This window comes from Sceloporus occidentalis, unplaced genomic scaffold (assembly GCF_023333645.1).
Source record: "Sceloporus occidentalis isolate IW3139 unplaced genomic scaffold, rSceOcc1.0.p SCAF_279, whole genome shotgun sequence".
NCBI classification, from domain to species: domain Eukaryota; kingdom Metazoa; phylum Chordata; class Lepidosauria; order Squamata; family Phrynosomatidae; genus Sceloporus; species Sceloporus occidentalis.
Genome location: NW_028317259.1, coordinates 853981 through 865909, shown reverse-complemented (window position 1 = coordinate 865909; position 11929 = coordinate 853981). Strand labels below are relative to the sequence as shown.

The 11929-nt window shown below is 42.0% G+C and overlaps 2 protein-coding genes across 2 annotated transcripts; one reads left to right on the top strand and one right to left on the bottom strand.

Annotated features, from left to right (window-relative positions):
• Positions 1-189: 189 nt before the first annotated feature.
• On the top strand, positions 190-1442 carry LOC149275594 (lutropin subunit beta-like; the record flags this gene model as incomplete). Its single annotated transcript, XM_089504581.1, has 2 exons — positions 190-358; positions 1212-1442. Coding segments are annotated over 2 exons (400 nt in total), but the record flags the coding sequence as incomplete, so codon positions are not given.
• A 1412-nt stretch (positions 1443-2854) lies between these two features.
• LOC149275593 (ruvB-like 2) lies at positions 2855-9255 on the bottom strand. Its single transcript, XM_089504580.1, has 15 exons — positions 9241-9255; positions 8550-8598; positions 8050-8105; positions 7776-7917; positions 6921-7050; positions 6594-6660; positions 6354-6460; positions 6002-6095; positions 5790-5913; positions 5603-5697; positions 5038-5156; positions 4227-4346; positions 3957-4086; positions 3592-3706; positions 2855-2883 (listed from the first exon to the last, which is right to left on the bottom strand). The coding sequence occupies exons 1-15, from the start codon at positions 9253-9255 to the stop codon at positions 2855-2857; spliced, it is 1392 nt and encodes a 463-aa protein (XP_089360706.1).
• Positions 9256-11929: the final 2674 nt, after the last annotated feature.

Sequence of the window (11929 nt, the reverse complement as noted above, 5' to 3'; positions counted from 1 at the left end):
GGAAATCCATTCGAAGGCTTATGTGACTGCATCTTTTTAATGTTGGTTAAAAAAAAAAATTTTAGATCTTTGACTGAAAGTTCAATCTTCTCTTGGGCCATCCATTATCGTTGGGTTAGTACAATGCTTCCGATATCAGGACCTTCCTATTTACTTCTTCTGTCTTCATGTTTTTACTTTTCGCTGCAGGATGTCTGTCTCTCAAATCGCATTAATGTTCCTGGCTGTCTACTTGTCCGCCGTGCAAGGACGCCGTCCGTGCCACCCAACCAACGCAACCATCTCAGCTGAAAAAGAAGACTGTCCAATCTGTATGACCCTCACCACCACCATCTGCAGCGGCTACTGCCAGACCAGGGTGAGTCTCTCTGCATACAGCAACAACCCCCTCCAGCGGCTGTATACAGCAACAACCCCTCCAGCGGCTGTATACAGCAACAACCCCCTCCAGCGGCTGTATACACTAACAACGCCCCACCAGTAAGTAAGAAAAACCTGGTTTTATCTCATTTTGTTTTAATAAAATCTGCAGACCTGGAGGCCACCCGTGCTGTCAGTCATGTGATATTTTGGGTGACTGCTCAAACACCACACTGAACCAATGCTTTATGTCGATGCTAATGACGTCCATTTCTCCATTAGCTTTCATTAGTCAGAGGGTCTGTTATTTACCAGAGACAGTATTATAAGAGCTCACACAGCACAATATGTTTTACATCTCATTTTACTGTGATACCAGCCATAAATGTGATGCACCCTACTGTTGTAAATAAATGGCTGGTTATGTTAGGAGTTTTTCTTAATCTTTTCTGGCTTGAATGTTTTAAAGCCAGTTTTTGCTCCTATGTCCCTTCTCATATGGATAAGTAGGTCTTGGGTAACCCCTAGAGGACTAAACATCATAGAGAGGTATTTAGTGTTAAATGACATCTTACAGAGACTACATCTTTTTACAAGTAACAAACTTTAGAAGAACCTCCAGCCATCCACGATGTAGACAGTAGGAGCGCAAAATTAGCTTATTCCCCCTAAAATATATAAGTAGCAGTGAGTAAGAAAGGTAGGTGCAGCCGCCTACCGCAGGCACACCTCTGTGATTGTTACCTGGTGGCTTAGCCATAATTTTACAGATAAGTCAGCGTTTTGGTATAATGTGGCTTCTGCGTTCTGAATCTGTACAGTAACCCCTTAACTTACCTTCTTGCCCCTAGGATCCGGTATATAAAAGCGCGCTCGCCACGTATTACCAGCACATCTGTACTTACAAAGAGATTCGCTACGACACCATCAAACTACCGAACTGCTCACCGAACACCGACCCCTTCTTCACCTACCCGGTAGCCGTGAGCTGCGAGTGCAGCCTGTGCAAAATGGATTACAGCGACTGCACCGTGCAGAGCCTCGGGCCGGCCTTCTGCTCCAACAGCGTCATATCCATCTGACACCACCAAACCCAGGGGTGCCCGGCTTCTCGGACACGCAGTAAAGGGATCTGGTCACCTCAAGCGTTTAGAACGGGAATAAAGAGCATAAAATAGGACCGATACTTTGTTCTAGTGCATTGAGAAATGTTGTTTTGAAATGTGGTTGCATGGTCTGCGGTATGACAAATATACAAATTAATCACCAAAACAGATTAATTTGCATAAGATACCACACCCTTAAATAAGTGGGTGGAGTCCGTACATTAGATACTTCTCAAAGCACCTGTTTGCGATCTCGCTAGGTCGAAGTATAGGTAAATCGTATGCTCAAAGATCCCATTGAAAATGCAATTTTGGTGACATTCACTTTTAAATTCAATGTATGCATTACATTATTCCACCCCCTTCAAAGGGAAATACTGCCCGAATTTCAATACAATAAAGGCTTCTTTACGCATATATTGCATGCAAAGTGTGTAATTCGGGTAATCTTTCATGGACAATTCTATAGACTATAAGGGAGGATGTAAAAGATTTCCTGTAAACATAGAAAGCAGAATAGCAAATTCTTTAACAACGCTTCAAATAATTTTTTTTTACGATAATTGCGTTTCGGCGTTTGCCAAAGCATAGGGCAGATGAGCCGTTTTGGGCTTTCCGAAAAATACCCAGGGCAGTATATCCGAGCCCGTTCACAATTTGCCTGTAATACCTGTAATATGCGCCATGCTGGGCTTAAGACAGAAGCCTCAGCTTTCACCTCTTCAGAATTTAAGAATTTACATTAATTACAGCATAACATATCACTGTATATTAAATTCAAGGTGATGACTGAACACAAAGTACGTACAAGACTCTTGTTGCAAACAAAATGTAAAATGACGTGGACTCCTAAGATGCAGTAAAATAAAGTACGCTCTTAAAACTTCACTACCTCATTCTTTGGAGAAGTGTCATCTTTTGTGTGTTTGATTAGATCCATACATGGCGCAGTCATTTTCTAGCTTATATATAGATCAAATGACACTCACCTGGGGTTCAATAAATGATTGCAATGCATGTGTTGAACGTTAATGGCTGTAAGGTGCAAAATAAGTACAATCCACAAAAACAAGTCGAAGGTGGGCACCGTTTTGTATTAGCTCTCTGAATATTACTGGTTAACAGCACCAATAGGGTCTAAATGGCTGCGACATAGACTTTTTCTACAATGTAAAACAAAAAGGCAGTTTAATTATAACTTTTGTTTTATATATAAAAAGAGGAGACGGGTTGCAACAGTTACAGCAACAAGATAAGGCGTGAAAAAGGTCTAGCTCATCGAGAACAAAACGCAATGCAAAGTGTTGCTCAGCCTTCTGGCACACAAAAGGTTAAACAGACTACTATGCAAAAAAATAATAAATCAGTGCATCCAGTTCATTGGTTTGTCATGAAGATGTGTCCATCGTCTCTCCTTCTGCAGAAGAAGAAAGTCACGTTAGTACGGTTAAAATGTTTCACCAAGTCCCCGTAGAAATCCACCCTGCGCATGGTCATCTCCACCATTCCCCTTTACTGCAGTTGTGGTGCCGTACGTGGCAGACTAACAACAAAAAAGGGAAATATACCAGCATCTCTAATGTATAATAGCAGCACCAATATCAATGAGCTTCCCTCAATCACTCTTTACCATAGAATCAAGCAGAAAGTAGAATAGGGTGTTGGAAATATACAACTTTACCCAATTATATTTTGTAGTATGGTCTCATGGGCATTAACCAAAAATAAAAGAGAAAAACACACACACATATATATATATATATATATATATATATACACACACACACACACACACATTATATATATATAATATATATATATATATATATATATATATATATATATATATATATACATATATACACACACACATATATATATTGTAATATTGCACAAAATATTCTTGGAACTTTCCACCTCAAGAATTATATTTTGCGCAATATTACACTACATTTGGGGGAGGGGGTTCCCCCTTTTTTATGGTTTATGTACAATATATAATTGGATAAATTTGTACATTTATCTTTTTTGAGTACATTATATCACTTTTTGTTTGATTCTAAGATTGTAGCAGTAGACGGCATCTTGAGCTACTTAAAAAAATAAATAAATAAATAAATCGTACTCATTTCGTTGAACATAAAGGCGTCCTGATACTCTTTCATGTACTGCGTTGATCTAGACTCATCAAGGAAGAGGGAATAAACTCTTTTGATGTCATCTACTTGAACTTCGTTTCCCTGGAAAAAGAACGAGGGAATGAGAAGAACGTCTTCAAATACCCAAGAGCAGGACCTTAATAGACTCAAATACCAGTGAGTTGTCAAGGTGAACCAGAGTGGCATGCGGCCCTTGGGAGCAGCATTGGTCCCTTAGAACAAAGGCAATAAATCAAGTAACACAGAAATAAAGTTAATTAGCTCTAAAGTTACTCAGACAACTACATTTGAGCAGTCGCTCATCAGTCTACACCATGACATCAGAGCTCACCTTTCTCTTCCTGCAGACCAGACTCGCAGCCGTGATGAGCTGTATGGAATATCTGAGCGAAGTCTCCAGACCAATCCGTGTCAGTACAGTGTAGGCGTCCTCATTCATGTCCACATCTTCTTCTTCACACCTATAGCAAAGCGAGACTTATTTTAGAACCACAAATACAAGGCACACATTAGATTTGGTGGTACTAGAACCAACCGCAGACTCCACCACAGAAATCAAAAGCCACCTCCGGCTTCTCCTTCTAGTGACAGTAATTCTCACCTGATCTTTAGGATCTGTTTGGTTTCCTTCTCGTTGTATGGAGACGTGGAGATAATAAGTAACCGATCCAGTAAATCAATGGGAATACCGTGGGGGCTCTGATAGTTTGTGCCACGAATCCTAACATTGAAATAATAAGGTTCATTAATATGTATGAATAGATTGCATATTATAAACATTGGTAAGAGCAGCCGTTAACCTTAAAAAAAATAATGAATGCATAATCAGGCTACATAAGACATTAGGATACGCATCGGCCAGTCTATTTTTTTAAATTAATCTATTATTTATTAGTCCCGTCTATTATTGGGGCGAGCTTTCTGTCCAGACACAGCCGGAGCCCGTGGCATCTCTGTCCAGCCTGTAGCATCCAAAAGGTTGGCTCGGATCACAATCCCCCCCCCCCCAAAAAAAAAACATAACTCAAATTTATATCTGGAGAAGGTCACAGTCATAGAGCTGAAAGCTTTATTACTCCAGGAGCGAAGACACGTCCCTGGTTTCCCATACTGTTATTGCCAACTAAAACTTCCAAAAAAAGCTGCAGACGACTCTCTTCAGATTAAAATTTGAATTGTCGTTTAAAGTTTGTGCATCCGGCACGATCCGAACCCGTCCTCGAGTGCCGCATCTGTTAGCAGATTCTGCAAATGCAAGTAACTTGGAGTGCTAAGCGTTTATATAGACAGAGTATACAATACAGGGGGACGGGTGGTGCACCTGCTACGGCACCTACTTTACAACAAACCAAATTTAGTGTTCCCACTATTCAAACAGAGAATACAACAAATGAACATGATCTGCAACTCACCGCGTGATTCCTCTGTTTGTGGCCATAATCAGAACCGGTGCCATGTCGCTTTCCAACGCGCGATTCAAGAACGAAAAACATTCGATGTCCAACATGTGCACCTCATCTATAAACAGCACCTGGGGAAGAGAGAATTCAGGTTTAGGGCAGGTATAGGTCTACGCGAGAACACGGTACCGGTCTACACGGGGGGGGGGGGCGCTCGTATAAAAGCCATTCTGCAGCACGGTTTAAAAAGTCCTTCTGCTACCGACTGCTTTGGCGATAAACCCACTTTTAAAAACTATAACCCCTGTATTCTGAGATTCCGGAGAGAAGACAGAGGCAGCAGATGCACCATTTCAATACAAGAGACCAGAATCTAAAACTAGAGGGTCAGAGGCTTAGATGTGTTAGAATTGACTGAGAAGGTGGTATAGACGCGGAACAACCTCCCTGCAGAAGTGGCAGAGTTTAATACAGTGCAGGAATTTAAACATGCGCAGTATAGGTACATGGCCTCCTGAATCTTACATGACGCCAAAAATCGAATAAGGCGGACAAATGCTTGGTTTCGTTTATTTACCCCAGGAATAATTTCAGCCTTTCCTTCCTCGCGCCACTCAGCGACCTTAGCATTGATCTGTTCACGAACTTCTGATTTAATCTCTCCTGTATCTCCTATATCAAACAAGAAAAAAAAATATATACATATATATTAACACATAGAAATAATGCAGGTCAACCCATAACGCGACATTCTTCAGACGCACCGGAAAAGAGAGCCAGAAATCCCTGCGTTCTGCTGTTGATGACATCGATCTCATGTAATGACACCGTATGTACCACTTCCTTGCGTTTCTGTAATTCTCCGTCAGGGCACTGCACAAACTTGGTCTGGAGAGGAGAAAAAAAGATTTATTCAATCCAATGCTCTCCAAATTCTTCTGAAAAATGTGAGGCTTCAAGACATGCGACCTCTTACCTGGGACCCCATTGCATCATAATCTCGAGCGCGTGTAAAAGCACGACCCAATTTGGAGATTTTCCCTGTGGCTTTGTCAATGGTAATCACATCCCTAAGAAGGAACACAGATGCTAAAATGAATATATATGTATTGGATTAAGCGCTGCGTAAACTGTTGGCGCTATATAAATAAAAAAAATTATATATATATATATATATATATATATATATATATATATATATATATATATATATATACACACATATACACACACACACATTTTACATCCACATAAATACACACACATTATATACACACACATACAGGGAATGCCTCTAAATAACGATGAAATTTTGATTTTTAGATTACCCAGCCTGAACTTTTTCCTTGGTGAGTGATTCGATCATCTTAGTTCCAAGATCATAAATGGTCTCCATCTCGGTCGTTTTTAAAGTCAGTTTGCCAACTTTTGCACCCTAAAGCCCACGCAAAAAAAAAGAAAAAAAAAAAAAAGGTTTTGAACTTTCAAGAATTCTATGTTAGCAATTCTTTTAAACCTTGAACAGTTATCGATGCTCTGAAGAACAATTATGTGGGTTTGAATCGTACCGTTCCTGTAGCTGGTCTGTCAATCTGGACCTCCACAACTTCTCCTTCAATAATTTCAGTTTCTTCCCTGGTTAAAATAAAAACCGAGCCAAAAATGTAGTTTTGTGTTGTAAAGTCAAAAACAGGGCACGTTTCATACATGTGCTTTTTTAATAATTTGAACATTGGGACTGTAACTACAGACTGAATAGTAGGTTAGTTTCCCGTTATAAGACGTCCTTATGGTTCTTGTGAAAGAGCCAAATGACCAAAATTAACAAAAAAAATAAATAAATAAAAATAGGCCTTGAGAAGCCAGTGATATTCAACCAGATCACAAGAACTTACTTGATGCGGACACCGATAGAGCGACGGAAAGCTTGTGTCAATGCTTCAGTCTTGCTCATTTCCAGGGAGAAGATTTCACTTCCAGCGATGGCTGTGAACGGGGTATCTTGGCCCAAGGCTTGAGCCATACCTGCATTATACAAAAGACCAGTTACAGTAACATTCACAGGGGAGGACGAAGGCTTCTCGGCTTTAACATCTTGTAAATGAGGAAATACTCTCAAGATTCTCAACTTGTTCCAAAAAAAAGTCTATTGTCCCAATAATTGCTATGACAGTTACAATAAAGTATCATAAACACAGATGGCCAAAGTCTTGAGACAAAGCTTTCATACAGATGATAATGTAATGATTACAAGCTCTTCCAGCAAAGATTACGGGGTCATCCACCCATGGATGAAGATTTAAAGCACCACACTCCAATTTATATGGAACAGACGGCTATCAATACCCAAAGGAGAGTAACCAGTGACGTATTTTGGCCCAGGGAGGCAGCAGGCCCCCCAATGTGCCGGCACTCAATTGGCCGGCTACTATGGAGATCTCCGATCTCCCCAACCGGCCTATTTATGCTTAAGATTCAGCGCGTGGGGATATGACATCATATCCGGGGGCTCAGTTTCTTAAATGCACACAGCTCGTTTTATTGTAGCGGAGACGCCAACCATGGAGAACGAAGTGACTGGGGGCACTGCCCTATGTCTACCCAAAAGTAAATAAACCACTGGGAATAAAGACTGGGACTGGAAGATAAATATTAATGTAAAACACGTACCACAAATATAAATACACTTAATATATTGAAAATATTGCACAACACTCATACTTGTGTGTTTAAGTAACGAAATAATATACCCATAGCAATGGCTGTTTTTCCAGTGCCGGGTTGCCCAGCGATCAGAACGGCACGGCCGGCGATTTTCCCTTCTTTGATCATCTCCAAAACAACTCCTGCAGCTCTTCTTGCCGCCAGCTGACCCACCATGCCCTGGGAGACCTGGCAATACAATGAAAATCATAAGTCTTCTGTGCAATAATACAGGAGGAGATTTCCGCACTGAAGAACTTAATGTGATGGGTACTTTCAACCAAGAAACTAAAAGGAATATGAATTCAAGAATGTTACTACCTGCCGGGGCTCCAAGGCATCATCCAAGCCAAGCCCTCGGATGTGAGAATGGGCACCTTAAAAATAATTAAAAAAAATATATAATATGAAGTTTATTGTATAGTTTAACATTATTTTTTCCAATTTTTTATGCTCCACACTACTTAATTCATCGCTAGTCGGTTTTCTAACCCTTGGTTAAATAAACGCATTTTACTTAATACATTTAAATTTAAAAAAGTGTTTTAAAAATAACTCGGTAAATTTATTCGCTAAAACAGTGCTTAATATTTAACAGATGCTGCCATTAAGAACTAGAACTTAGCCTTGTTAGGCTGTCCTTGTTGCTATGGAGACTGGATGTTAGGGGACACTCCTAGCAGCCACGGGAACGGTTAGGTACAACTACACATCGCAATACATGCGCGAGACGCAATCACGGAGCCCTTACTGAAGAAAAGGCGTAATAATCCCTTAGAAAGAATATTCAGCCGTTTTTTTTGTTTTTTTTTAACACTTACCAATTCTCTCCATTCTGGTGACATCTCGGACTTCCGGCACCTTGGTTGTCTGAGGAATAAAGTATTGCAGATAAGTAACTCGAAAGCAGTCTAATAAAGTCTAAATAAGATAATAGAGTCTCTCCTGCACAGAGGAGCTGCCAAAAAAAAACAATTCACGCTTCATCCTTACCCCACACTATGTCTATTTTACAATTTTAGTGCCACAATCGCTTAGCAAGAAACTATCCCTGGTATGTCAGCCACCTTATGCCACAGACAAGACCCCCAATAATACACAGGGGCAATCTGGGCCTCTAGGTGACATACAGGACCTCGTTACTCATCTACATAAATACACGGATGCTGGGGGGGTGAACACCACAGAGATTCTGGGCCTCTCACATTCAGGGTTAACCTCTTCAGTGCCCATGCCAATGAAATGGTTAAGCATCGTGACTAATGGCCTTATATATGTCAATGAATGTGTTAAATCCCCTCTAAGTCTGCTTTGTATAAATACCACCCCATATGACAGCTCATTACCGTTTGGGTCACTCACCCTTACACCGGGTGAGGTGGCGAGGGGCAGGTAGTGTCGCCATGCTGGGGACAGATTGGTCAGGAGTACTGCCGGTTATTCCGTTTACCCCATTATTCACACCCCAGTTTGTTATTTAAAGCACGCACTTTAAACCAGTGTGTTTCTTACCGCCACGGTTGCCATGCTGGAGGCTGCTTCCGTCGCCAACTGTAGCTGCCAGGAAACTCTTGATGCGAGCGTATAACCGTTCCGACTGGGAAACAAGGCGCTCTACGAACGTTCCAGAGACCGCAAGGTTCCGCCCACAGAGGCGGAGTCAGGCAACAACTTCCAACTGTAGTTACAGGACTGGTAACCATGGCAACACACAGCAGCGGCATCCTCGCTCCCCATGCTCTTAAAGTGGCTACAAAGAGTGATTCAGGGGGAAAGTTTCACAAATGGCCTTATCACCATAGTAACCAATGGAATGGGCTTTATGATTTACCCAGCGCTTTGGTTATCAGATTTCCTTTTATAACCCAGGCCTCAACTTGCATGCAGCTAATTATTTGCTAGAAAAAACAATTTAAAATACTTTTACTAAATTCCACGGTTTACTAGAATACTACAGGGTGATATTGTGAAAATACCATACCTACCAAGTTTCCTTTGACAGTCCCAATGTGGATACTTCAACCTTTGATGCCCCTCTATTTCCTCCCCTGATGCCCCCTCTTTTCTAGGAGGTCAGAATGTTTGTTGGGTATGAGGGTATCGCAGGGTTCTACAGCCCTAAAAAGCCCCGATAATGTGTATAGAAACAGCAGTGAATGGTTTATATATATCTGTAAAAAAAGTGTCACACAGGGGTTCCCTAAACAGAAATGTCTATTTTTTAAATCTATTTTATATTTCTCGTAATTTGATGCCCTAAAGGAAGTACAACAGTAAAAAAAAAGACACGTACGCTGTATATATAAAAATGAGATTTATTCTGCCAGTCGGTTCACGCCGCTGGCTTTCGGCAAACAGTATGCGGTGATAACAGGGCTGCAGTAACGAGTATAACAGAGCTCCGAACTACAGGGGATTGGTGACCTGCGTCGGCAGCAAAGGAGGTACGGCGATAGAAGCCATGAACGGATCATGAGCGCCGGGGTGACAAACGTGGTACCACATTTCGCACCCAACTGCTACGTCACACACCAAGCGTTGCGCGTGTTATGTCTTCTGCACACTCACGGGCCGGATTATTGCCCCAAGGGCTGCCGGGTAACAGTCCAGGTGTCCCACCACTGACCTTGCTAGAAAAGTCACATTAAAGATGGTGCAAATTACCCCCTGGGGGGCAACATGAAATCTCTCTAGAATATTGTAGCTATATCTACACCTGACATTTTCATGGGTGGATTTAGCCCCCAAGTACGCCAGATAGAAAGGCCCCTGATGCCCCTGCAGAGGCATAAGCATCAAATTCTGCCCTCTGCCCCTCCCACCATTATGCTATAATTCTGGTCACATGTCTTATCTGCATATGGGGGAATCCGGCCCTGGCTGTTTGTACAAAAGGGGACAAAGGGGGTTAATGGTTTGGCGCGATGCTAAACTGTATCTAGGAGCTTCATCTTCACTATAAAATTAAGCGCGACTCCATCAGACGGTACAAATGGCAAAAAATAAAATATTATAAATCATGCTCTGGAGCATAAACGTTTGTAATATCTAATATCATCCTACGGCGATGCCAGCACTGTGCTCTATATACCGCAAATTCACATTTCTGCAGGTACCACCAAACGTACAGCGCACACACACAGGTACACCGCGACATCTGTGCCAATCATACCTGTACACGTATATATTACAATAAGAGAGACATAATGATTCTATATAGAATGTTAAACTAAATGACAGGCGGTGTGGAAGAAGAGGGGGCTCTACAGGCAGCTAGGGGAGAAGTACAGGAAACTACAGGTAGCTGGAATTGTGACTGGGAACTACAAAGGGCCACAAGTAGCTCAAAGCACTAGAAACTACAGGCAACACCAGAAGAGAGAGCAGGGGGCAGGAAACTAGAGCTAACCGGAAACTACAGTCAGCAGGGATAGACGAGAGAGAGACATGAAACTACAGTCGGCAAGGATAGATGAAGAGACATGGAACTACAGTCAGAAGGGATAGATGAAGAGACATGGAACTACAGTCAGCAGGTATAGATGAGAGAGACATGAAACTAAAGTCAGCAAGGATAGACGAGAGAGACATGAAACTAGTCGGCAAGGATAGATGAAGAGACATGGGACTACAGTCAGCAGGGATAGACGAGAGAGACATGAAACTACAGTCAGCAAGGCTAGATGAAGAGACATGGGACTAAAGTCAGCAGGGATAGATGAGAGAGAGACATGAAACTACAGTCAGCAGGGAGAGATGAGAGAGACATGAAACTACAGTCAGCAGGGACAGATGAGAGAGACATGAAACTACAGTCAGCAGGGACAGATAAGAGAGACGTGAAACTACAATCAGCTGGTGTGGTTGAAAAGGACAGGAAACAACAATAATCGGGGTCGGTTGAGGAAGACAGGAATCTATAATAAGCAGGGATGATTGTGAAAGACAGGGAACTACAATGAGAAAGCATAGTTTATAGAGGCAGGAGGGTACAATCAGCATGGATGGCTGAGGGAGACAGGAATCTACAATCGGCAGGGATGGCAGAGGGAGACAGGAACCTACAATCGGCAGGGATGGCAGAGGGAGACAGGAACCTACAATCGGCAGGGATGGCAGAGGGAGACAGGAACCTACAATCGGCAGGGATGGCAGAGGGAGACAGGAACCTACAATCGGCAGGGATGGCAGAGGGAGACAG

Bases quoted from the DNA above. Each gene is read 5' to 3' on its own strand.
- LOC149275593 (XM_089504580.1), bottom strand. The intron at 6,661-6,920 runs GTAAGTTCTTGT...TATTTTAACCAG, and splicing joins TCTATCGGTGTCCGCATCAA to GGAAGAAACTGAAATTATTG. The intron at 5,157-5,602 runs GTAAATAAACGA...TCTCTTCCCCAG, and splicing joins AGGCTGAAATTATTCCTGGG to GTGCTGTTTATAGATGAGGT.